The sequence below is a fragment of the Pelodiscus sinensis genome, chromosome 11 (genome assembly GCF_049634645.1).
Source record: "Pelodiscus sinensis isolate JC-2024 chromosome 11, ASM4963464v1, whole genome shotgun sequence".
Taxonomy (NCBI): domain Eukaryota; kingdom Metazoa; phylum Chordata; order Testudines; family Trionychidae; genus Pelodiscus; species Pelodiscus sinensis.
This window is the reverse complement of record NC_134721.1, coordinates 33,487,625-33,515,231: the sequence shown is the minus strand read 5'-3', so window position 1 is coordinate 33,515,231 and position 27,607 is coordinate 33,487,625. Positions and strand designations below refer to the sequence as shown.

At 45.9% G+C, this 27,607-nt stretch overlaps 2 protein-coding genes across 6 annotated transcripts in view; one reads left to right on the top strand and one right to left on the bottom strand.

Moving 5' to 3' along the window:
• Positions 1 to 27,607, bottom strand: part of MACROD1 (mono-ADP ribosylhydrolase 1) — a 222,026-nt gene that overhangs the window by 157,962 nt on the left and 36,457 nt on the right. The gene's annotated exons all lie outside the window — the stretch shown is intronic.
• Positions 257 to 16,706, top strand: FLRT1 (fibronectin leucine rich transmembrane protein 1). Its single transcript, XM_006125069.4, has 2 exons — positions 257 to 393; positions 14,445 to 16,706. The coding sequence occupies exon 2, from the start codon at positions 14,492 to 14,494 to the stop codon at positions 16,475 to 16,477; it is 1,986 nt and encodes a 661-aa protein (XP_006125131.2). The 5' UTR covers positions 257 to 393; positions 14,445 to 14,491; the 3' UTR covers positions 16,478 to 16,706.

The following is a 27,607-nucleotide window of genomic DNA, read 5'->3' as shown; positions in this document are numbered from 1 at the left end:
GGAGGAATCAGACACCAGGGCTCAGGGGGAGAGATTGCCAAAAAGAAAAAAAAAAAGTGTGGCTCTTTGGACAACCTGCAAGGAAATAAAAATTCCTTTGGGCTGCAAACTGGAAACTAACACTGAAAAGGATGGATTTACAAAGAGGCAAGCTGAACTGAAGACTGCCAGCCCCCAAAATGTGCATGGTTGCTGGGGAGGGCTAGACAGATTATATATCGTTGTCAGCAGGGTGTGTTGGGTTGGGAAGAAGGATAAAAGAAGTTGGGATGAACTGATGCCAACTGTGGACATAAAGAGTCCGTTGGAGTTTGCAAAGCTACAGCCCTATCCATGGAAGTAGGAGTCTAAAGCCCAAGTTGATCTGAGAGGAGGGAGCGGCGTAGCAGGAAGGTAAGCTTACCACACAGATTGGAGCAGGCACATTTGGAGCCTGGTAAAGTCAGTCATACATATTAACTGTCAATAGCAGAGACATGAGGATGGGATGGTTCCATTAGCATAAATGGGGAACATGAACTGCAGGGAGAAAATGCCAAAAAGGGTTATGTCCCAGGGAAGTCCTGGGATCCAGATGACATGGGGGATACTCCTCTGTGCTCACCAGGGAGAGGGAGCAGTGAAGGCAGGACTCCTGGGTCCTATTCCTAGCTCTGGGAAGGGCGTAGGTCTAGCAGGTGAAAGAGAGGGGTGGAAGGGAGGACATCTTCTTGGGACTTTTGCAGGGAGCATGGTTAGAGCAGGATGGAATCTCAGGACGAGTTAGAATCACAGCTTTCATTTAGAGCACATCTACACAGCAGTGTTATTTCGGAATGACTGATGTTATTCCAAAATAACAGTCTGCATCTACACTAAAAGCAAATGTCGAGCTGGAGGACTTCTTACTACCACTCCTGTAACCCTCATTTCATGAGGAGTAAGGGAAGTTGAAGGAATAGTGCTCTTTCTCGGACTTCCTGCTGCGTAGACAGCGCCAAAAGTCAAAATAAGCTATTTCGACTTAAGCTACTCAATTGAGGTAGCTCAAATTGCATAGATTGTTTCAGCTTTAGCCCTGCTGTGTAGACATGCCCTTAGAAACAGAGGAGTGTCTGGTGGCATTGGGGAGGGATAGGAGGGAGAGAGACCAAAGAAAAATTTTGAAAACATAACCTGAGAGTCAGTGTCACCTGCCTCAGCCTGCAGCCAGCCTGGGACAGCTACCAGAGGTGTTATCTTCCCTGTGCATCTTAACTTTGCTGGGCATGCCCAGAGTTATGGATGATGCCTAGGGCCCTGGAGTTCCCGGCGGTCTTTGGATCCCAACCATTAGAGGAAATGGAGCAGCTCCTCTTGCTGACAGGGACTAGCCTAAGCATGGTGCCTAATCTGGGAGTCAGTAAGTATCCCTACTCTTTATCTAGTGCTTTCCATCAGCAGACCTCAAAGTGCTTTCCAAAGGAGGGGTCATTAGCCCCATTTTACAGATGGGAAAACTAAGGCACAGAAAGGCTGTATAGTTGCTCATGGTCACTGTCATGGCCACAATCAGAACCCAGCTTGCCTATATCCTAAGTCAGTGTTCACCCTATTAGGCAATACTGCCTTCCAATTTAGCTCCTGGCAACTGGCTAGTGTGAGAGTTTAAGGGCAGATATAACCTATGTCCTCAGCAAAAAGGTCCAAGTAATTGCATCTGGAGAGCCACTGAGGAGTAGGCCGGTGAGGATGCAGTGCTTGGTTTCTGCAGTACCTTGGGACCATCCCCATAGCTGAGCTGGAGCTCATCTAAGTCCTAAAGGCCCACTCCCCACCTAGAAAACACCCCTAAAATGCAGCAGGTGCATCTGTCCCTGTGAATTCCTGCTACTTTACCAACTAAAGGCAGCATGGGCCTCTGTGTGAGAGTGATATGGACACAAACTTTGCATCAGGGAAGGGGAGCTATGGAACTACACATGGATAAGGTGCATCTTTGGAGAGCTCCCTGGGAGTTCTCCATCCAACCGTGTTTGTCAGAAAATACAGCGACCCATGTTCTCATTCCTTCTCCAAATCAGGCAGAGCAGGGACATCATCCTGGGTCTTCTGCACACCTGAGCAATGCCCTGGCCACTGGGGCTAGCTGGCTGCGCTGGGGGCTCTCAATGCTTTTTCAAACAATCACAGTTTCGATTCAGTGCAGAACAAAAACGTTTGAAATCTTTGGCTGGCTGTCAAATGTTTGAAATCTTTGGCTGGCTGAAATTCTTCTTCCCCAGTCCTCTGCATGCGTTGTCTGAGCTGGGGAAAGCCAGCTTGAGCAAAGAGCAACACCATGCACACGCTCTCCCTGCATGGCTAGCCTTGGCCCTGCAGCAAGTGGATATGGCAGGAGAAGTTGCCACTTGCAGGCTGGCTTAGAGCAATTGAACTGTGCACAAGGCCTGGGCAAGGGTTCACTCTTCTTCTATGGGCAAGCATCTTCGCTAGGACAAGCCATACGTTCATTACTCAGACTAGCTAAAGGGTGGCGAAGGCAAGTTTTTCATACACAGAGTTAATGTTCACACAGACCCTGTGCTGAGCTGACACACCAGGGATAGAATCAGCGACTTCCAGAGTTCAAAGCATAAATGACTACAGCTTGTACTAAAAGGCCCATGCACCAGATGTTTGTGACACTCTGTGCATCTGCAGAGAGGGGGCCTAGCGCACACTCTCACCAGTGGATTACAACTGCAGCATGCACAGACATAACCAAGCCAGCTGGCATCGACCTAGCTCAGGTACCAACAACAAAGAAGGAGCAGCAGCTCAGACTTTAGCATGCTGCCCTAGCTCCCCTCTTTGTACCTGCACTAGCGAGATCAAAGGTAGCTCAGATGGAGCTGTGTGTGCTGCAGTCGCAGCCTGGGACTGTAGTATCGATATTCCCTCTTGGCGAGAAGGGTAAGGGATTCACCTCCACCTGCTAACTCATGTTAAAGCTACACCTTGTCATGGCTCTGCTGGGGCTTGATGAGCATGAGTTACGAACACACCTTTCGTCCTAGTAAAGACCAGGCCTCAGAGAAAGGACGTATTTTTTATCCCCCTTTGTACTAAGCCATGTTAAAATCTTATGGGAGATGAAGTAAGAGTTTCCTTTCACCAAAATATTAAGTCCTATTACAAGCTAATCCTGAGGATTCATGTTAACTAACACAACATTAAACACAGCTAGACAGTGCAAAGGTAACAGAAGTCTTGTCCCTAACTCCATTCCTGTCTACACACAACACTCCTTCTCTTGAGCGGGGTGATTCTTTGAACTCAGGTAAGCAGAACAGGTCAGCTACTGATATGACTGCTCTGCAGGGGGGTGCAGGCTAGCACTACTCGAGTGCTGCTAGTCCTCCAGTGCCTTCCCACAATCTCCTGCGTATGGAGGGACTGGGCCCGTGCCCCTTGCACTCTTGTGTATCTAGACACCAGGGACTTAAACATGGGTCTGCCACATCCCACCCATCCCTGGCCACCAAGGGAGAGAATTGCTCTCTGGCCAAATAAATGTGTAATGATTTCTACAACATGGGACAGCTTTCCCAGGACACAGAGAGAGAGACTGACTACAAGGCAGCAGGGCTGGCCTTACCATGAGGCGAACTGAGGCCACCGCCTCAGGTGCCAGACTGTGTGTGCGTGGGGGGGGGGTGCGCCACTAGGACCCAGAGTGTAGAAAATTGTGTCTGCTGCTGCTGCAACGAGGGAGCATGGGGGTGTCCTCTGAGCTCCCCACTTCAGGTGCCAAAATGTTGCGGGCCGGCCCTGCAAAGCACTGGTCAGAGCACTCCTCCAGGGCTGTGGGAGAGCCAGGTTGAAGCCCACACCAGGCAGAGCAGGGATTTGCCTGTAGGCCTCCCATATCCCAGATGAGTGCCCTGACCACTGACACAGGCCGGGCTTGTTGCAAGCTCTTTCTCCCCAGCCAGAAATTTCCTCCTGGATCATTGAAACCCATATGTGGAAACGGGCTGGGCAGTAATCTCGGCTCGCTAGCTGCCTAATTGCTGTCAGGTTTAAACCCTCCAGTGAACCAAAGGGGCCCTGAAAGTCAATTCATTAAAAAACCTGAATATCAGAGTTTAAGATTAATAAGCTCTTGATTTATCACTGTGCCAGGCCCCTGCACATTATTCACTGCAGAACTCCAAAGGCTGGAGCATCCCTAGCTTGCACTAAGGCTGGCTGCACTAGCAAATACCAGCACCGTCCTGGATGGGGCCCTAAATGCTTGGTTTGTTGAGGCATTAGCAGCTTTGTTACAAGCCATGGCTGTGAAAGATCCCCTGTGGACAGAATAATTATTATTGATTATAAAAGCAGATAAACCCAGTCAGGACACAGCCGTGCTGAGAGACAGTATAAACCTCGCAAGCGGCTTTCAGTGTTACAGACAGAGTTCCTGTTTTATAATAATGTTGTGTGATGCAGGGCTCCCACTGTGACAGGCACTGCCCCAATCTCCATCCCAGCTCGAAGCCCCTGTTGTACCAGGCACTCCCTAAACTCTGACTGAGCTCTGAGCACTACACAGACCGCAACTGAAGAACAGTCCCCTCCCCACGGAGCTTGCAGTTTACATGGAGTAAAGGTGGGAGGGAAAACGGATACTGAGAGGGGAAGGGATTTACCCAAGGTCACCCAGCAGAACAGAGGCAATGCCAGGACTTGAGCCCAAGGAGGCTGTGTTGTCCAATGGGTTGCACTCAGGCCTGGGGCCCAGAACACCTAAGTTATAATTGCAGCTCTGCCACTGGCCTGCTGGGTGACCTTGGGCAAATCACCTCACTCCCTCAGTTTCCCTTCCTATCCTTTGTCTATTTAGACTGTCTTTAGGGCAGGAACTATTTCTCAATATGTTTCTGTAGAGTATCTAGCACAAAGGGGGCACAGATTTTGGTTGATGTCTGGGCAGCATCTGGTACAATGAAGGCCCCAGTTGTGGTTGTAGTTTTTAGGTGGTACAATACAATAACATCCTCATACCACAGTAAACCCTGGAGCATGCTGTTTCTTCATCCCACACTGAGCGTCTGCTTTATTACTGAATGTAACATTCTACAGTTTCAGCTTCAGTTTTTTAATTATACATCTATATATATTTAAATGTTTCCATGAACACCAGATAAAAAAAACAAAAATGATCAGAATGACTCCCAGTATGGGAGATGGAATGTGTATATCTCCTAATGAAGGGAAGCTCCAAATTACTTCTTATTATTATACCATTTTCCCCCTAGAAAAATATTGTCATATCACATCTTGCTATCAATATAATTAACCTCCCCAGACACAAATTTGAATGTTCTTTTCCCCACCCGGCTTCCAATGTGTATCATTTTCTATTAACTGGAGCAATTTTCATTTCTATTAGCCCTGGATACAATGCAACTGAGCAAACTTCTTTTAACAATCCTTTTGAAAGGCATTTGCATACCTGTCTGCAATTACAGCCCAGATAAGGCTCGATGCATAATGCATGCAGCATGAAATTGGCAAAATAATTAACTTTAGGGTTGGTTGTTTTTTTCCTTAAGAAGTGGGCATGTTACAAGTTCTATAAAAAGAAACCTAGAGATAAACATCGGACAGAATCTCGACTAAGTCAGTTTGTCCTGCTCTGAGGTGACTCTTTGCTTTGTGACGTGATAGTATCTTGATAACTAAAGGACTCATTTATAAAACATCCTATTTGCTTGCAGATTTAAAGAGGATCAGGATGGGCTGGATTTAGATGGGACAATTTTAAGGAGAACACACAGGAGTGGCAGTTCTGTATCAGATGTATCAATGGGTCAGATATTTATAAAAAAGTGGTAGTTAGTGAATAGCACCGTAGACTAGCATGCAGGACACCTGGGTTCTATTTCTGGCTCTGCCATTAGCTTCCTTCATGATCATGGACAAGTCTCCATCTGTGCCTCAGTTTAATCCTGTGTCCAATCATTGTGCCCACATTTCAGGAAAGATAAATTGGAGAGACCAATAATGATTAAAGGATTGGAAAATATTCCTTATTAGGAGAGACTCCAGCAAACCAAAGTTTAAGGGGGATCTAGATCACCATTTATAATATCTACATGGAATACAGAAATTGGGCTCTTCAGTCTAGTAGACACAGGTAGGTCTAACATGATCCAATGGCTGGAAGCTGTGACTAGACAGATTCAGATTGGAAATAAGGTTCGACTTTTTAAGCCTCAAAGACTCTTAAGTGATGGAGAATCCACCCATTCTCTGGGTCAGCTTTTCGAATGGTTAATCTCCCTCCCCTTATTTCTAGCTGAATTTGTCTAGTTTCACCTCGTGGCCAATGGGTCCTGTTCTGCCTTTGTCTGATGGACTGAAGAGCCCTCTGCTTTCTGAATCTCTTTCCCACTGAGGTACTTCATCTAGACTGTGGTCAAGTCAGGTCTTAACCTGCTCTTGGAGAAGCTAAACAGAATGAGCATCTTAAGAGTCTCACCCTAAAGCAGGAATTCCAGACCTTGGATCATTCTTGTAGCAATTTTCGGAACCCTTTCCAGTTTGCCATCAGCCTTTTTGAAATATGAACACCAGAAACGGCTATGTATGATCCCAGTAATGGTCTCATCAATGCCATATAGAGAGGTGTCACCTGCAGATTCCTATGTAATACTCCTCTGTTATACACCCTAGGGTCACATACACCCTCTTAACTACAGAATCCCACCGAGAGGTCATGTGCAGTTGGTTAGACAGGAGGTTAGATTAGATTAGACCAGATGCAGGAGCAACATGCGGGCGGTGCAAAGGATCGCCACCACGTCACACGTGACTTCTCCTCACAACACAATAGGGTGGGGGAGGATCCCGCCTCTTATTCCACCCCTGCTCTGCCCTCTCTACCCTAGGCCCCGCCTCTTTCCATTCCTGCCCTGCCCCCACTCCTCCTCTTCTCTCAAGTCCCCCCTCTCCCCCCACTCTCAGCAGCAGTAGGAAGTTCAGCAAAGCTGCTGGGAGTGCGGGGGAGGGCGACCCAAGCTGCCAGAACCAAGTCCCATTTACCCCCTGGGCCGCATCACTCGGGAAGGGACTTGGGAGAAGAGATGTAGTGGAGGTTGGAGAGGGGCAGAGCCTGGGTGGAAAGGGCAGGGCAGGGGCCCTTCCTTAGGCCAGGGGTGGTGCAGAAAGCAGTCACGTGGGGTGGTCACATGACTGGTGTCCCGAATGTGTTCTTCCCCACCATTCACCACTGACCAGATGTCTCAATTTCATAGGGACAGTCCTAATATTTGGGGCTTTTTCTTACATAGGCACCTATTACCCCCCACCTCCTATCCCGATATTTCACACTTTCTGTCTTGTCACCTTGGATTAGAGAGTCATAATGGTCCTTTAAACTCTAGCAAAGCAGGCCACTCTGAGCCTATCCTCCCAGTGTGGAGCTATGGGGCGCTGTGTAGAGTTGGTTAGAAGTTTTCCCATGTAACAGTCTAATGCCATAAAAGCCAATTCCATGAAATCAAAATAAAAAACTTCTTGATTTCGTCAACATTTTCAACAAAAATGTATCAAAGTATTTTGTTCAGCTTTCCTGTTCTGTTCAGTATACATCACTCCCCTCCCAGAGCTGAATGTGTGTGTGTGTGTGCAGCGCGAGTGGGCTGTTTTAAATACATATCTCCTTGTAAAGAGACAACGAAACAGACAAAGAGCTCATATTCCATGCCCAACTCCTCCCAATTAATCCCTGCAGTAGGACTAAATGGAATCACAGTTCCCCCAGGGACCCTCCCCCCTGCATCCAGTGCTAGGTGGGAGATCTCTGGGTGGCTTTTAGCAGCATTGCACACATGCCCCCAACATGTGCTTCCCACTCCACCACTTCCCACAATGAAATCCTCCCCAGCACCACCTCCCACTCTCCTCTATCTCCTTCCATGCTTCATGTCTCCCCTTCTCTTGACTTGGCCTTTGCAAAAGGCACACACGAGACAGGCAGTGAGGTCTTGTCGCTTCTGTTCTGCTGTCTGCATGGATGCAGATGGGCCCCAGAGGAATAAACCACAGAGCAAGGAGCTGAGCTTTGGGGGCAACTAAGTTTAAAATACTGGAGTGTCACAGAAATGCTAACAGATCCATTCAAACTCCCATCGGCAAGTGCGTACATCTGTCAGAATCTTGAATTCAGGGATGGAATAAAACACCAGATTTTTATATTTATCCACTCTGGAAAAAAAAGACGGATCAGCAGCGGTTCTCAACCTGGGGTCTGCAGACTATGTCTAAGATTTCCAAAGAGGTCCACAGCTCCAGTCAACATTTTTTAGGGGTCCACAAATGAAAAAGTGTTGAGAAGTGCTGGATTAAGACACCTAATTTGTAGCATTCTCCCCCCATCCTTCTACCGCCAGGCCCACTTGCTTCCAGATAACTGATGGCCAAAAGAGAAATTCCATCACTACAAAGGAACAGGCAGCATCCCCTATGATGTTAAGGCCCCCCAAATCAATAAGTAGCCATATGCAAGGCTAGGCAAGGAGTATGCAATGGAAGTGAATAGATAGTTGTAAATGCAGTGGGGCCAGATCCCTAGCTTGTGTAAATCAGTGTTGCTCCACTGGAGTCAATTGGGCCAGATCCCAAGTGGTGTAAAATGGCATTACTCCATTACAGAGGCACTACTCCATTACAGATCGCAGCTGGTGTAAAATGGCATTACTAGGTTACAGTTAATAGGGTCAGATTCCCAGTTGCTATAAACTGCAGGCTGGTGTAGGAGTTTATTACTCGTCCTTGGCTGGGGAAGGATGTCTGCAGAGCAATGCAGGAATGTTGCTTGATGGGACATCAGAATGCACAGGCAGATGTTAATGTTTAAATGCATTTCCTCAGGCAAAGGGAGCTTTGCAGGCCGCAGGAATTATTAGGCAGATTAAAGACTCCTGCAGGAATCCAAATGGTTTATTTTGGTAGGTCTCATGGTAAAGCTCAGCCACTCGGAAGCATCATTCTGCATTGCTCATTGGGCTACACTCCATCAGCATTCACCCCCATCTCTGACATCCTCTGCACCATTTTCCAAAGAGATTATGGTGGCCCATTTTGAGATGCCTTAAAAGGGTCTATTTTTTACAGCCCTTTGTGCAAATCAGACTCCTCTTGAGGTGTCTTGGGTTAACAACCAACCTGTACACCCTGCAGGGTTAAGACTGGCACTCGGGTCTCCTCACTTGCACTGTCAGTCCTTAGTGCCCTTGTCACTAGTCCATGCTACCTCCTGGTACTTTGACTCTCAGTGCTAGGCAAGCAGTGATGTCTAGTGGATTCGGCATTGTACTCCAACTCAGGAGACATGTGTCCTATACCTGGCTCTACCCCTGACCTCCTTGGTGACCGTGGACAAGTCACTTCATTACCTCATGACTTGGTTTCCCCATCTGTAAAATGGGGATAATGATCCTGCCCTGCTTCTACTGACTAAAGGTGCTGTAGAAAAACTAGGGGTTATGATTTACTTTCTATGTGGTGCTGGGGAAGAGATAAGCTGAACTTATTGACACATGAAACTGATGAATTTAGCAAGATTCCAAAAGGAGAGCTAGATAGGCAAAGCCTTCCAAGTGCAGAAGTGGTCTAAACCAGTGTTTCCCAACCTTTTTTTTTTATAAAGTACCCTTTTTAAAAAAAATTATAAGTACCTCCTGTACCTACAGTTTTCAGACACACCATTTTTTTTCTACCATTGCAACACATTTGTTTAAACAGCTTAATCATAGCTGGGCAGGCAATGACATTTTTGGGTGTAAAAAGTATAAAAATAATAAAGCGCTGTAAAACTTAAAACAAAAATTCAGTTTTCTCCAAATTTCAGTTGTTTTGGCGTACCCCCCAGATGTCTCTCAAGTGCCCGTAATGGTACTCGTACAACTCGTTGAGAAACACTGGTATAAACCTACAGGCTGGAGCCGGAAATTGAGCCCTGGTCTCTGGCTGGCATGGTTGCCACTGCACCAACCTCCCCTTGCACTTTGCAGCTGCTTTACACTCACTCTGCATGGGTGCCACATCTTTGCACAAAATCAGAGCAAGCTGTGATCTGATTAAACTGTTTGACTCGCTGAAGGGTGAGAGCGTTAATAAAGTCTCTATCTGAGGTACGTTGGGTCCCATCGGCTGGATGAACAACGGATTTCTCAGTTCACTGGGGCTACTTCTACACTGCAGGCTTTTTGCGCAAGTGTAGACATAGCCTGGCAGTTTTGAAAAGAAAACCATTTCAGGTTAGGCCAAAAATGAAATTTTCTGAAATTATTGGTGAATTGCATTGACTTTGCATTGGAAGGAGGGGCTTGTTTCAAACTGAACAAAGCACTTCCTTGGAATTTGGACGTTTGTAAACTTTTCTGAACTTTAAAAAATGAAATTAAGGCACAGTTTGAAGCTGACACATCAAAACATTTCCTGTTGAAAATGTCAAAACAATTTCAATGCTTTTATTTAGAATTTTTTTAAAGTTTCTTTGTGAAACTTTTGATGTCACATAATCGGCTTTAAAAAAAAAGCTTTATGCAAAAAAATTTTCCAGTTCTAGCCACCACATATTAGAACAAGAGGCCAATCCAACCCCACAGTATTCTTAGCCCATACTTGTTGCCTCAGATCAAACCAATATGCCAATCTATCCCCTAATTCCTCAGGTCAAACAGGTGGTCCATCCAATCCATTAGCTGCTGTTGAGACCTATCTTGGAAGGCACACAATCTAGCCATCTATTACCATCATATTGGGGCACCTCACAATCTTTTAATGTATATATCTTCTCAATCCACCCATAAGGTAGAAGAGTATTATCATCACCATTTTCCAGATGGGGAAACTGAGGCACAGAACAACTCAGCAACATGCCTTAGGTCACTCAGAAAGTCTGTGGGAGATCAGGAATTGAACCTGGGTTTTCCAAGTCCTACACTAATGCCATAACCACTGCATGACTGTTTGTAAAGCTCCATGCAGGTTAGTTCTGATGTGTCGTCCTTCACAAGAGGTTAAGAAAAATTGTTCAAAGCAATTTTATGGGAGGAATAGCAAAAATATCTACAGCTTGTCTTCAAAGAAACAGCAGGGGCCAAAAGAGATTGGGAAATGAGACCCTTATTTGGCAGTGTGAGATATTGAGCCATAAAGGATTTTATGTCTCATAATGGAGGAAATGGCCAAAACTAAGAGTGAGCTGGGGGAAAAAAGAGATGGGAAAGAAAAAAAAAAGAAACATAAAATTTATAGAGGAGCAAAATGCATAATGAACTCAAGCAAAGTGAATGGTTCCTAGTGATTTAACGGGCACTAGCCCAGTAGGAGACCTTGCTGGCTCAAACCTTCCATGTAAAGGCCTTGTAAAAAATAACATCAGATGGGGTTTAACTCAGGTGAGGTGAAAGGGCCTGTGATGAGTCCCTGTAAAGCATAACCTGCGTAGAACTCACTGGCACTGTTCTCTATAGGCAGCCTGTCACGGCAGCCACACTGGGGACAAAGACACAGCCATGAGGAAGGGAGGGAGGGGAAGAGAGTAGAGGGGAAAGAGACAGACAGACTGAGAGGAGTGTGTAAGGGGATGGATGGACAGGTGAGAGGAGTGTGTACAGGAAGGGAGGGGGAGAAAAAGAGGCGAGTGCATGGACATGGATGGATAGCTAGAGGGGTGTGTATGGGGATAGAGAGGGAGAGTTAAACTGCAATAGAAAGAAAAAGAAGAAGAAAGAATCCATCACAGCAAAGCCCCCTGATTAAGGTGCATGGAAACGGGCAGGTTGTGCACCCATGGGTCTGAGCCATGGGAGATGCTCCCCTCCCCTGAGTAGGCATTTAGGGCACTGGTCCCCAAATTTTTTACTTCATACTCCCCTTGCCCCTGTCATGCCCACATCCCCTCCCTGGAGCCTGGGAGCAGGACTGGGGGTCCAAGAAAGGGGGATGCAGACAGGTTAAGAGAGCCATGGCTGGGGCCACAGCTGGAGGCGGTACTGGGAGCAGGGCCTTGACTGGGAGCTGTGTGGCTTTCCCTTTCTCTCATGGGGGCTGGTCCGGGCCTCAACTGCATCCTCCTACCCCCGAACATTCCTTCCCATCCCCAGGGAGCACAACACAAAGCTGGGGACTTCTGATCTAGGCACACCCCTCCCATTGCTCTACCGATGCAATCCTCAGTCCCATTCTACTCCTCCGCATCCCTTTCCAGGCTATGTTGGGGTCCAGGCAAATAAAACCCGTCCATAAAACCAAGCGATTTACTGCACTTAATTTGATAGGCTACATAAACCATGAAATATAAACAGCAGGACATAAAAGGGCAGCCAAAGGAGGTGGCCTTGCAACAAAGTGCCCTGTGGCCTGGACACTCTCTCCTCTGCAAAGATCTTTTGCCAAGCAGCTGTGAAACTCAGAGGCTAGGTGCTAACACAGCAGGAAGGATGCTAAGGCAGGAAGATGAGTGTCTGCAATAGAGGCAGGAAACAGGAGCGCTCTGGTCCGTGACTCCATAAACTCCACCATTATCCATCACGCCACAGTGCAAGATACAATCTCAACTCTATTACAGTCCTGAGCCAATGTAGGTATTGTGCAATGTGGTAATTACCTGGGACCTACACACACATAGAAGGTGGCATACAGCTATTACACACTCTCCGAAATTCAACCATTCCTGCTAAATTCTAGCACAACCAGGAATTATTCCAGGGCTGTCCTGTGGCTTGTCACACCAGAGGCCAGAGGCAATTATCACAGGGGTCCCTTCTGGCCTTACAATCTATACACATTAGGACTTTGCACTTAAGCTGGCTGCAGCCCCAGGCATCCTGTTGGGGGCCTCAATCTAACAGGTAAGGCCTCATGTGGGGAGCCAGAACACCTGGGTTCTATTCCCAGTTCAGAAAGTGGGGCAGGAGCTGCCTACTACTTTGTGTGTGCACAGTGGCTAGCACAATAGGACCAAATCTTGGCTGTTCCATAGGCTCTACTGTAATACACATGCTCACTAATTATAGTGGGTAGAGCAGCAGGGCTGGACATCAGGACTCCATGGTTCTTGTCCCAGCTCTGGAAGGAGAGAGGGGTCCAGTGGTTCTAGTAAGATGCCCTGGGAATCGGGGGCTCTGTGTTCTATTGCTAGCTCTGAAAGGGAGGGGGGTATAGTGGTTAATGCAGGAGGATGGGATTCCAGACACCCAGATTCTCTCCCGTTATCATAGTGCTTAGGACTCTCAGTCATGAACCAGAGCTCGATTGTGTTAGGCTCCCTGTATAAATGCCATCATGCCAGTGGTTGTCGGTAAAAAGTCACCCCACAATTCACACAATTGTACTGAGGCAAACGCTGTGCACATAGCAGGGCTTAGACTGCAAGATCTTTGGGACAGGGGCTGTCTCTCGGTGTGTGTCTGGGCAATGCCTGGCACAATTCTCAGTGGGGTCTGCACAGCCCCCAGCACAGCTGGGCCCTAATCTCAGTTAGGGTCTGTGCAGCCCGTGTACAGTGGGGGTCTGTGCAGGGCCAACACTATCAGTTTGATAGACAGATCTATATCTATGCACTACCGGAACACCACTCTTAATGCGTAAATCTCAGATCCCCTGAACGACACAAATCTGCAATGCATTAGTTTCTCTGTGACACCCTTTGCTGAGAGAGAGGATGGGACGAGTGGGTGGCTGAGCGACAAGGAGAGACAAATGCATGCAGGTAGCGGGAATGTGTGCAGGGCTCTGTTATCTGCTTCTAATGTATGCAATGTTGTGGCTATATCTCTAAGGCAGCTGGAAGCTGGCATGTCAGCGTTGCCATTAGAAAGCTCTTATTAACATGGATTTATATGTCTTCTGCAGCAGATTTTGCAGCCTGACAGATGCCAGGGGAAGATTTAGTGCTGGAAGCAAAGTTGGGTGGGGGCTGCATTAGTGGTCTGGGATTTTTTAATTGGTCAAAGGGTTGTAAAAGGAAAAACACCCCCACTCCCACCCTAGATTTCATCTGGACCATGGAGAAGTTTTGTTGGGATTTTTTGCTGGGTGATTTTAGCTGGGTTCATCTATCAGCTGACTGAAATTTCATTGTGAGGTGGGGTGATCTATTGGGCAAAGCACTGGACTAGGACTCCAGACATTTGGATTCTGTTCCTGGCTCTGCCACTAACTAGCTGGTGACCTTGGGCAAGCCATTGCCTCTCTTTTTCCCTTCACGATTGGTAGTTTAGAGTCTAAGGTCTTCAGGGATTTCCTTTTGCTGTGTATCTGTGAATAGTAGATAATGGGGACCTGATCTCAGCGAGGGTCTGTGCAGAGCCTGACATGATCAATCAATCGATAGGTAGAACACCCTGTCCCCATTCCCATGCTGCCTACCACTATCACTAATCCCCCATACAGCTCCACCTCAATAACTCAGGCTCCTCCCATTTGTCTCCCATCTACAGGTCCTAAAGGCGTAACCCAGGGTCCATTCCTCACCATCCCTAGTACAATGACAACCGCCTCCACGGTGACGTCCACAGTGGTGATCACAGCATCAGCCATGGATCTGCGTGACTGGCTCATGTTGTGTTACGGCCTGGTGGCCTTCCTGAGCGAGGTGATGGCCAGCGGAGCCTCCTGCCCCTCGGTGTGCCGCTGCGACAATGGCTTCATCTACTGCAATGACCGGGGCCTGACCTCCATCCCAGCCGACATCCCCGATGACGCCACCACCCTGTACCTACAGAACAACCAGATCAACAACGCCGGCATCCCCTCCAACCTCAAGACCAAACTTAACGTCCAGGTGATCTATCTCTATGAGAATGACCTGGATGAGTTCCCCGTCAACTTGCCCCGCTCACTGCGGGAGCTACACCTCCAGGACAACAACGTGCGCACCATCGCTCGTGACTCCCTGGCCCGCATCCCCTTGCTGGAGAAGCTCCACCTGGACGACAACTCTGTCTCCACTGTCAGCATCGAGGATGACGCCTTTGCTGACAGCACCCGCCTCAAGCTGCTCTTCCTGTCCCGCAACCACCTCAGCAGCATCCCGTCTGGCCTGCCTCGCACCTTGGAGGAGCTGCGGCTAGATGACAACCGCATCTCCACCATCCCACTGCATGCCTTCAAAGGGCTGAACAGTCTGCGGCGGCTGGTGCTAGATGGGAACCTGTTGGCCAACCAGCGCATCGCTGATGACACCTTCAGCCGGCTGCAGAACCTCAGCGAGCTGTCCCTGGTGCGCAACTCTCTGGCTGCCCCTCCACTCAATCTGCCCAGCTCTCACCTGCAAAAGCTGTACCTCCAGGATAACGCCATCAGCCACATCCCCTACAACACCCTCTCCAAAATGAGGGAGCTCGAGAGGCTGGACTTGTCTAACAACAACCTCACCACTCTGCCCAAGGGCCTGTTTGATGACCTGGAGAGCCTGACCCAGTTGCTGTTGAGGAACAACCCTTGGTTCTGTGGTTGCAACCTCATGTGGCTGAGAGACTGGGTCAAGGCCCGGGCCTCAGTGGTCAACGTGAGGGGGCTGATGTGTCAAGGGCCAGATAAAGTGAGAGGTATGGCCATCAAGGACATCACCAATGAGATGGATGAGTGCTTTGAGGTGGGTTCACAGGGCAACGCAGTGGTGGCCAAGACCACCACTAGCCATGCAGCTGTCACCACCCCTCAAGGCTCCCTCTTCACCCTCAAGGCCAAGCGGCCTGGGATCCGCCTGCCAGACTCCAACATTGACTACCCCATGGCTACAGGGTCTGGCACCAAGGCCTTGGTTCTCAGCGTCAAGCCACTGACAGCTGACAGCATCCAGATTAGCTGGAAGGCCATGCTGCCTGCTGCCTCCTTCCGGCTCAGCTGGCTGCGACTGGGTCACAGCCCAGCTGTAGGCTCCATCACCGAGACCCTAGTGCAAGGGGACAAGACTGAGTACTTGCTAACAGCTCTGGAACCTAAGTCTACGTACATCATCTGCATGGTCACCATGGAGACAGGCAGCACCTATGTGGCCGATGAAACTCCGGTGTGCGCCAAAGCAGAGACAGCTGACAACTACAGCCCCACCACCACCCTCAACCGGGAGCAGAATGTTGACCCAATGGCTGGCCTGCCTCTGGCAGGGATCATTGGAGGTGCAGTGGCCTTAGTCTTCCTCTTCCTGGTCATGGCAGCAATTTGCTGGTATGTCCACCGGACGGGCGAGCTGCTGACACGGGAAAGAGCCTACATCAGGGGCAGCCGGAAGAAAGATGACTACGTCGAATCGGGTACCAAGAAGGACAACTCCATCCTGGAGATCCGAGGTCCTGGGCTGCAGATGCTTCCCATCAACCCACACCGAGCCAAGGAGGAATATGTAATTCACACAATATTCCCATCCAATGGCACCAGCTTATACAAAAGCACCCATACCATCGGCTATGGCACAACCCGTGGGTATAGAGACGGCGGCATTCCAGACATAGATTACACCTATACATGATGGAGAACCATCGCTCCCTCTCAACCCCCACACCATCCCATGCCGCTGCCACTTGGTGACTTACAAATCAAGGAGAAACTCTTTTCCCTAATATAAATGGCATGAGTAGCAGGCACTGGGGAGAAGAGGGGGACTATTTTGTAGAAAAACAAGGGATGGTTAAAAATTTAAAAAGACATAATTTATATTTAATATTCCAGATTTCAAATGAACAACATGTGCTCATGGATCGAGGAGAAAAAAGCTACCTGTTCATATCTTTCCTCTTGTGTAAAGCTATTTTCGTTTTCAGGAGTTAGGTTATAAAAAAAAAATCAACACATAATTGTCATTTCTGACTGCTGACCATTGATGGTTCAGCCAGCCCTGCTGCAGATGAGAGAGGAGGAGGATTTTATGCCCATTTAATGGGATCTACTTCCAACACTTTCCTGGTTTTATTCCCATAACTGGTTTCTTGGTTTTAATTTTTATGCCACTTTTATTGACTGTTTCATTAAGAGCGAACGGATTTGGATCGCCTCCCTCTCCCAAAGCTGGAGGGGAAATGGGAAAATATTCCATATAGCAGCATAGTTCATGGGCGCGGACAATTGAAATGGACCCCTTGGTTAACTCCAGACATTTCAACTAGAAACATTATCTAATTTAATTCATAGCTTTGTCCATAGCAAAAAAAAAAATCTATCTATCTATATATGTGTGTGTGAGTGTGTGTACACACACACACACACATACACACTTCCTCATCATCATTTTCTTCCAGACAGTTGGGGTGATGGCTTCTAGGGGATAAGATGCAGGATGCTGATGTCCAAATGTATCTCAGGTTCCATTGGGTCATGTATATTTGGGGGAAGAAGTGGATTAATTCAGGTTCCAGCAGAATAGGCTTTGGTGGAAGACTCTGCCTTTTGGGCCAGCTGTTGGGAGGCAGGAATGCACAGGGTGGTGCTAGAAAAAACCCAGTCTAGGTCACTACTGCTTTGGGAGAATCCTGTGGAAATAGTTAACATTCCTTGAAACAAAACCACAAAGTTACTTTCTTTTTAGAAGGAGCACCAGGCAGGTTTGCTCAGGAAGCTACAAAGATATATAAGGAGCCCCAATTAACCCTCATCTCTCTTCCTTGGAAAACTCTGCTTTGACTGTTAACTCTCTTCTTCTTTTATTATCATTCAATGGTTTTAAAATCACACCCAGACCTGAAATCAAGACAGGAGTGATTGGGAACAATTCCCTGGGCTTGGACCTAAATGTTTTAGGAAACGTGTGAGACACTCAGCCTTGTGCAGAGAGAGGTCAAGCACAAGGTCACGGTGCTACACTCCAGCAGGGGTAGAAAAAAGGAGTCCTATTTCCCAGTGTTTCCCAGTTCTAACCACTAGACCCCACTCTCTCAGGTGCACAGGCCTAGCACTGGGCTGGAGCACAGGCATAAGGATACCGCTGCAGTGCCACTGTGCTCCCGAGAGGCTGTATCTCAGGGCAGAGTTTGTGGAAGGTGCATGGTAATGCTCTGGTGCAAACTACAGAATGTGGGCCTTTGTCACTAGCAGTAGAACTGCCAGATCTCAGAGGCTCATAGGGTCATCATAGACTTGACACAGGATCTGAAGTCCCTGGGGGTATGTCTACACTACCACCCTAGTTCGAACTAGGGTGGTAATGGAGTCAACCAGAGTTGCAAATGAAGCCTGGGATTTGAATTTCCTGGGCTTCATTTGCATGTTGCCGGGCGCCGCCATTTTTAAATGTCCGCTAGTTTGGACTCTGTGCCCCGCGGCTACACGCGGCATGAACTAGGTAGTTCAGACTAGGCTTCCTATTCCGAACTACCGTTAGTCCTCGTTCCATGCGGAGTAACGGTAGTTCGGAATAGGAAGCCTAGTCCGAACTATCTAGTTCGTGCCGCGTGTAGCCACGGGGCACGGAGTCCGAACTAGTGGATATTTAAAAATGGCGGCGCCCGGCAACATGCAAATGAAGCCCGGGAAATTCAAATCCCGGGCTTCATTTGCAACTCCGGTTGACTACATTACCACCCTAGTTCGAACTAGGGTGGTAGTGTAGACATACCCTGGAAGAGGCCAGGGGGAGTAAGTGGGAGAGCTGTACCAGGCCAGCCTAGGCAGGAAAACTTACTTGCCCTCCCCAAAAACATGCACACAGAGAAACACACATACAGAGCCATTCTTGCACACATGCACAGAGGGTCTGTCTGTCTCTCTTTCATAGGGTGCATCTACACAGCACCCTACATTTTAAATAAGATACACAATTTGCGCTAATATCTAACTCTCCCTTGCTGCAGATTAAGCCCCTTACTTCTTGTCCTGCCATCAATGGACATAGAGAACAATTGATCCCCATTCTCTTTATAACAGCTTCAGAGGGGTCTGTACAGGATAAACTTAAAAAACAACAAATAATCTGGTAGCACTTTAAAGACTAACAGAACACGTGGCTGTGCTCATGAAAGCTCATGATACCATCTACATCGGGGGTTCCCAACCTTTTTTGGCCCCCATGCCTCCTTGGCTTTTAGTAACCTTCCCGTACCCCCTATTCAATATGAAAGGAAATTAATTCTAGACTCTAGAATCTACAACTTCTTTCACTAACACTACTACTTTTGGAATATTTCAATTAGGATAATCTAGTTATTTATCAAATATTCCCCGTACCCTCTTGACAAGCTTCTCGTACCCCATAAGGGTACGCATACCCCAGGTTGGGAACCCCGATCTACATATTCTGTTAGTCTTCAAAGTGCTACCAGACTATTTGTTGCTCTTTATAATAGCCTTTACATATTGGAAGACTGTCATCAGGTTCCCTATCAGTCATGTTTTCTCAAGACTAAACATACCCAGTGGTTTTAACTTTTCCTCATAGCAGTGTTCCCTCTAATTTCTTCCAGCCGTGGGTGGATTAAATTTTGTTATTTGCACCAAGGCATGTGCAGATGTGCACCACCAGGAGAAACACATGCTAAACAGCTGGGCTGCACCTAAATCTCTCTGGGTGGCTGCCCAAACACTCATCTTACAGGGAACACTGCTCACAGGTCAGGCTCGCTAAAGCTTTCATCATGTTTGTTGCTCTCCCCTGGACTCTGTCCAGTTTGTCCACTTCTTCCTAAAGTGTGGTGCCCAGAAGTGGACCCAGTTCTCCAGCTGAGGCGAGTGTGACACCTATCTTCAGTGTCTTAGTTATAACACAATGATCTTATCCTTTTCTGCAACTGCATCACATAGTGGATTCTAATTCATATTTGTGATTCCCTATAATCTCCAGATCCTTTTCAGCAGAATGATCGCCTAAGCAGTTCTCCCCCATTTTGTAGCTGTGCATTTCATTTTTCCCTCCCTTGCATTTGTCTTTAGTGAACTTCATCTAAGATCAGCTCTCCAATTTGTCAAAGTCATAAAGTGCTTTCAACCTCTCCCAGCTTGATGTCATCCACACATTTTATAAGCATATTTTCCACTCTGCTAGCCAGGTCATTAATGAATAGTACTAGACCCAGGATAGATTCCTGCAGGACCTCACTAGATACATCCTCCCAGTTTGACAGCATAACCTTTAATTACTCTTTGAATACAGTTCTTCAACAAGTTTTGCACTCACCTTAACGTAAGTTCATCTAGACCACATTTTCCTAGTTAGTGTCATGGGGGCTGCCTCAAAAGCCTAACATCAAGATATATCATGCCTACTGCTTCCCTCCTATCCACTAGGCCAGTAATCCAATGAAAGAAGGAAATTAGGGTGGTTTGGCATGATTTATTCTTGACTAATTCATGTTGGCTATTACTTAGAACCCTCTTATCCTCTAGTTGCTTATAAACTGATTGCATAATAATTTGTGATTATTTCATACACACACATACACAGTTGCAAATCCTTGATTCTGGAGAATAAATGTAGATATCTGGGAATAAATGTAGTTATCTGACTGATTAGAGAGCCAGCAATAAATATCTGATTAGCAATAGCTGTAAAAGGCACTCTCTCCTTGCTGGTGGCTCTCCTGGAGCTTTCATCCTCCAATAGCTAAAACAATCCCTCATAAAACACTTTTACCTGCTTATGACAAAACAACAGACACTGAAGCTAAACAAATTCTAGAGCTGACACCTCACAAAGATACAGAATAAAACTCCCCCATCTTCCAGCCCCAAGAGAGGAAAAATAATTCCAACTGAGGGAAGTGGCTTAAAGATTTGATTCTGCATTGTCCTGTGTCTTGTTTTGTCACTTATCCTAGTGCAAAGTGAGCTGCTGTTTTGATGAGGATGGCTTTTCACACCCACTTTACACAGACATAAAGGACTGACACCCTGCCACAGAGTGATGTCTCCTGCATTTAGACCTGATTAGCAAAGCATTAGAGCACATGGCAGACAAGTCCCCAGTGGGTGCATTTTCACTGGGAAAAAAGATGCATTTGCTAACATGAGCTACTATTCTAAGCTACGTCTACACCGCACAATTATTTCAGAATAAACTATTCCAGAAGAAATACTCCAAAATAGCTTATTTCGATATAGCGCATCTACACTACAGGGAAGCCTGGAAATTAGTCTGAGGCAGGCTCCCCTAATGTGGACATGCTGCCTCGGTTTAGAGCCCCAGGAAGCACTGGGGAGTAATTATTTGAATGGCCTAGGGGAGGAGCTATTTTGAATTTGCAGCGAAGCATCCACACTACTGCTATTCTGAGACAGCTATTTTGGAAGCGCATTATTCCTTGTGGAATGAGAGATACAAACACCAAAATAAGCTGCCCGTTATTTTGAAATTATTTCAAAATAATGGGCTAGCTGTGTAGATGCTCACACAGTTATTTTGAAATAACACACATTATTCCGCAATAATACTGCTGAGTAGACAAACCCTTAGTGAAGACAAAGCAGTCTGTAGTTTTAACACAGATTAGTAGGTTGAAGTAAAAACTAGCGGGGAGCCCTGACCAAGATCAAAGATCATCCTGGGCATTGCACAGATACATAACTAAAGACAGTGCCTGCCCCCAAGAGCTTACATCTAAACAAAAAGTGGGGGGAGGGGAAACAGGAGCAGAGAGAGGGGAAGTGATATTCCCAAAGTCACACGGCAGGTCGGTGGCATAGGTGGGAATAGAACCAGGTGTCCTAAATCCTAATCCTTTGCTTCATCTATTAGAACATGCTACTTTCCTAGAAATAAACTACTTTGGATTATATATCAATAGTTTAGTTAAATTGCAGCAAACTATGTGAACACACTTATATCAGTTTCAAACTGGTTTATATTGGTTTAACTTGTGCCTGCAAATCATCAAGTATATGGGAAGGTGCATTGTATCAGCATAATTTATGAATGGACATTCTTACTTTGATTTGAACCTGGTTTATACTAATCCTGTATACAGCACTGCAAAGACTGATATTAGTATTAGTGCATCTAGTTCAGCAGGCCAAATTTTCAAGGGATATTAAAAAATTGGAGAGGGTGCAGATGAGACCCACAAAAATGGTCCAAGGGCTGATAAAATATTTGCCAGTGAGAGACTTCACAAGCTCAAACTGTTTAGCTTCTCAAAAAGTACAAGAGGTGACTTGATTACAAGAAAGTATGTGCATTCATGGGGAGAAAATTGCAGGTCCTAAAAGGTTCTTTAGTCTAGCAAAGGAAAGCAGAACAAGACCCAGTGGCTGGAAGTTAAGTCAGACCCATTGCAATTAGAAATAAGGTACCAGTCTTTCACAAGGCACATAATTAACCATTGGAACACACTCTTAAAGGAAGTGGTGGATTCTCCATCTTGGTGTCTCCAAATCCAGACTGCCTGCCTGCCTGGAAGATGTGTTAACCAATCGGCACGTTATTGAGCTCAGCACAGAGGGAACTGCTAAAATGTTATGGCCTGTGTTATAGTAGGTCAGACTGAATGATCTAATTACCTCTTCTGGCATCAAACCAATGGAGCAGCGTTCATACACAGTTACACCCATTTAAGTATCTCGGTTTAACATCTTTAGCTAAATCAGTACAACTTTTGTGGACAGTCAAGCTCTACATATATCAACTCAATATAAGCCAGGTTTAAACTGATATAAGGACATATCCCCTGACTTTTGCACTGATCTGTCTGAAGACCAGATCTTAAATCTTGCTTATAATCAAAATCATGCTAACCTCACCTCATCTACAGCCAGAGTAACAACAATTATTGCTATTTATTATTTATATTATCGTAGCATCTAGGAGCCCCATTCAGGGACCACGACCCCAGTATGCCAGGAGCTCTATCAACACAGAAGACGACACAAGTCCCTCCCTGCTTCAAAGAACTTACAATCTAAGTTTAAGATAAGAAACCTGGATACAGACAGAGCAGTAGAGACTATGATGATTTTAATCTGAGTTAGTAACAGTCCCTAGCACTTATATAACCCTTTTCATCAGTAGCTCTCAACCTGATAAAAGGATAAATATCCTTATCCCCATTTTACTGCTGGGCAAACTGAGATACATATGGAAAAGCAACCTGCCTAATGTCACCCAGCAGACCAGTGGCAGAATCAGGAGTAAACACCAGGTCTTCTGAATACCAGTGCAGTGCTTTAACCATAAGACCACTCTGTCTAGCAAAATGCAAGCATTCTAAAATCAGGCTAACATAAAACAACAAAACCCCAAAACTCTAGAATTATTTATATGTGTCTTCCAGATTCCTATTATCAAGTTCTTTTCTATAACCAGGATTGCTGGTGACATTTTGTTTAAAAAAGAGTGGGCAGTCATGAGAATCCAGGAGACAGGGATTTAAGAAAAGTAGCTAATGCTGTGAGACTCACAGTTAAGTCACAAGAGCTGGCAATGCTGCGATTAAGAGCAGCCTCTTTTGGTCTGATTTAAACTGATTTCCAACTGAGTAAAACAAGCCTGGTATACTTAACTATCATCTGTCTTCCCAGGGAAACCCAGCCCCTACTTGAATCTCCCTTTAGTAACAGGCACAGGATTTTAAAATTGCTCCCCAAGTCTGAACTCAGGACAGGCATTACTGGGTGCAATTCCATGGACTTGAGCAAAGTTTTGGTTAAGTTTAATACTAGGCTTTTTAGGAAATCTACATGACACCTGCACAATGTCTGGGCACCAGTTCAAGGTCTGACAGAGCTGGGGCTAGAACCCAGGAGTCCATACTTCCAGCTATCTCTCCCTACCCTGACTCACTAGACCCCATTCCCCTCCCACAGCTGGTGATAGAACCTAGGAGTTGTGACTTCTAGCTCCCTCCTTTTCCACTCAGCTTAAAAGCCAGAGCTGAGAATAAAACCCAGAAGTTCTGACTTCCAACACCCTCAGTCCCCACTTAACCAGTTCAAAGTCGCTCCTTCAATTCAACCAGTTCCACTTGCATTATACACCAACCCCCAGACCTATCCTCGTGTCCAAATCTGCTTTTACACTTTATCCCTTGCAAACTGCAACTGCAATTCCAACAAAGCCTGGCTCTGATGTTCCTTGGAAAACACCATTTCCCTAGCTGATTATGCTACTGCTCTGTCTCTATGCAAATTGATGCCACTAATAACCCAGGGATAGGGTAGAGGGATATTTATTCACAAAGGGCAAAAGAAAATCATTTTAAAGTGGGGAAAGTCTTATTGCTCTTCCTTTCCATTCACAACCATAGGAAGGGAAAAAAACGATGAAAGGCATACAGTGGAGCTTATATTTATATGATTAACACTGCATGAAAGGATCCAGCCCTGAGTTCTGGCATTCCACCTCCCACGAAGTGTAATTTTATTAAGTGTTTAACTCTACACACAGCACTTAACAAACGGAGCTAATTTGAACTGGCGCTCCAAGAGGACACGTTTAGCACAATGCAAGCCTCACACTCATTAATTCAGGTGATTCAAGCAGGTTTGGCTGATGTCTTCCCCTCCGCGCACCTGGAGTTTACAGTAATAATTTACAGCTCAGCTTGCAAAGCTGCCATAATTTAAAACAGAGCTATTTAAACAGGTTAAAAATGAAAAAATGCAAATGTTTTTCCTTTATTTATTGCAACAAAATTCAGCTGCTAAACTCATTAGTTGGAACTAAGCCACTTAAAGGTGACATCAAATATGGATTTTTTTTGTGTTTGCCAAGGGTTGGCTTCTATTGCATAACGTGTGGGTGATCTCGGGGGCCTATGGTGACAGAAGTCCCAATGGTATAGGGACACTCCCAATATTTGGGGCTTTGTCTTATATAGGCACTTGTTATCCCTGCCGCTCCATCTTGAGTTTTTATATTTGCTCTCTGGTCACCACACAGGGCTCAGTCCTGCAAATGCCAAGTGCAAAGCAGGCAGGAGACCAGACAGAACGCTTCACATTCTGTTTGCACAAGCCTGAGCGAATGAGAGTCAAGCCCTGTAGCTTCCACCATCAATATTTGATCCAGGTGGAACCTGAGCCTAAAGACAAGCACAAAAATTCTCCGAGGAAGCAGTCTCATCCACAGCCTGTCTCTGTGCCTTACAATTCATCCTCACTACTAGACATCACTCCCCCCAACACACACATCCAGCTATCTGTTCAACTCACTTATGCCATCCAACTTGATAGCTGCCTAGGGCTTTTACTTTGAGTAACAGCAGTTACCGTTCTTTGAATAGCACATAATCATTTGGCCTGAATTCTCCACTGGCTTCTTAAATTTTCTTGTCATTCCCTTGCATTTTTGCAGGGCCTAGTTTTTTGCAATCCAAGAATCTGCAGCAATTTATCTCATCCCTCCCTCATCACTGGGAGTTTAAAGAGATATGGGGTGAAATTTTCAAATGTGCCCAAGTGACTTAGAAGCCAAAGAGCCATATTTCAAAGTGATGTAAGCAATATGGAGCCTAAGTCTCACTGAAAGGCAGTAGTATTTTAGTCCCCAACGGTATTTAGTAAGCCTGATCAAAATCATACAAAAGAGTTTTCTGTCAGAAAATGATGACTGGGTTAAATCTGCATTTCTAGGTGCCTAAATAACGTAGTAAATCTGGACCTACGTCACTTTTAAAACTGGGACTTGGACTTATATGTCAAGTAGGGTACGTCTAGACAGTCGTGCTATTTCCGGTATCCTGAAAGAGCGTTCTCTGCATCTTGACAGAGCGCCTGTTATTTTGAAATAGCTTTCGAAATAGCAGGCGCACTATTCTGATGTCCTTGTAAACCTTGTTCCACGAGGATTAAGGGACATTTCGGAATAGTGGTTTATTTTGAAATTTGATGCTCTGTAGGCAGCGCCAAATTTCGAAATAAGCTATTTCGAAATTAACTTGAAATAAACGACGCAATTTGCATAGCTCAAATTGCACAGCTTGTTTGGAGATAAGTGTGCAGTGGAGATGCACTTGTTTAATAGGGGTCTCTCCCTAATACTTTTCTCCTCCATTCGAATAAACTTAGCGGATATTCTTTCTGCAGCAGATATTTGGGCATGACCTATTGATTAGGGCTGTGGGGATGGGAATAGGAGCCAAAACTCCTGGATTCTATTATTAGTTCTTAAAGATGAGTAGGATTTAGTGGTTAGAGGAAATGGGCCGGGATATGGAACCCCTGGGTTCTACTCCCAGCTCTGTTGCTGCCTGGCTGCATGACTCTGGGCGAGCCCCATACCCCCTGTGTGCCTCAGTCTCCCCCAAGATTAAAACAGGGATTATGAGACTAAATTACCTAATGCTAGTAAATTGTTACTTGCTGGGAAGTCAAAGCATCATTATTTTTAATAAGTGGTAAGAAAAGAGTTGTTCCTGCTCTTTCACTTTCAAAGCAAAGACAATCTGGTGGAATGGTGGCCCATGTTCACGTTGGTCATGAAGATGGAAGCAAAGGCCAGCACTATAGACACAGTGTTCCCAGACAGTTTCAAATATATCCCGAACATAGCAATCAAAAGAATAAATCAGACCCATGGGCCATGTAGACCAATATCCTGGCCAGATGCTTCAGAAGTGTCCTTGCATTAGGCAGATGTGGGATAATCTACCTTCTACAATCCCTAGCAGAGATCTATTTAAGCCCTGAATCATGAGTTTTAATATCCTTCCCCATATTCATTTTGTAAGCATTTACTATTCTAACTCTGGGTATTCTTGTTATCATAGAAACATCCAATCCCTCTTTGAATCTTGCAGAGGGTCAAATGGACAGACCTGCAGTAAAAAAAAAAAAAAAAAAAAGAGGCTTTAGGGAGAGAGTTGCCTTTTGAACTAATGAATTCATGAATTGGACATCAGGACACAAGCACCCCAAGCCCTGTTTGATGGTCATGTTGACGAGTTAATAGAAATACCCTTGGCCCTGATTTGGGTGCCATCAGTATGACAGCCATGTTACCCCCAGTTTGAAACAGGTGTGAATCCTAGAATTTCATACCAATGTGACTCTCAGCTTGAAATGGTGTGACTCCTAACTTGAAAATGACATAACTCCCAGTTTGACACTGTTCGGGCTTGCTGACTGCAGTGGGAATTAATCCTGATTTGCACTGGTGTAACTCTGATGAGATGCAAGTTTCTTATGCTCATAATCAGTGATGGAGCCTTTACAATTTTCTTCCTCTGCAAGAAATGTTAGTGCTTTCTCATCCTCATGTTGACAGAAACATATAGTAGAGGAGATATTTATTTTTGTTCCTTAAGATTATTGTTATAAGATTACTGTATGAGATACTGTCTTGGTTTTCCGTTGACTTGACTCTTGTGCAGTCAGTCATTTACACCTGTGCAAAGTGAGAATGTAAATACTATCCATTTTAATTAGCACTTTGTGTGATATTCAGGGAGACAAGAAATGGACACCTTTGCCCCTAGCTGTGCTACAGTCTGGATAGAGGCTGGTATCAAAACCAGTGGCATCAGAACGTGGTTGGTAGGGCATCTGGCTTTTTGGCACCACAGTTGCAATTCCAGGGAAGGCTGGATGGATTTTCATACATAGCTAGTAAACAAAGAACAGGATTGTCTGTGAGGCTGGGGAATGCAAGGCAAAAACAAAATTATTGAAAGAGGCCCAGCAGTCCCAGCCTCTATCTGGCCTGTGTTTAAATACACTAGTATCCATTGCAGAATTTACAATA

Excerpts from the sequence above, each read along its gene's own strand:
- FLRT1 (XM_006125069.4), top strand. The coding sequence starts at position 14,492 with ATGACAACCGCCTCCACGGTGACGTCCACAGTGGTGATCACAGCATCA.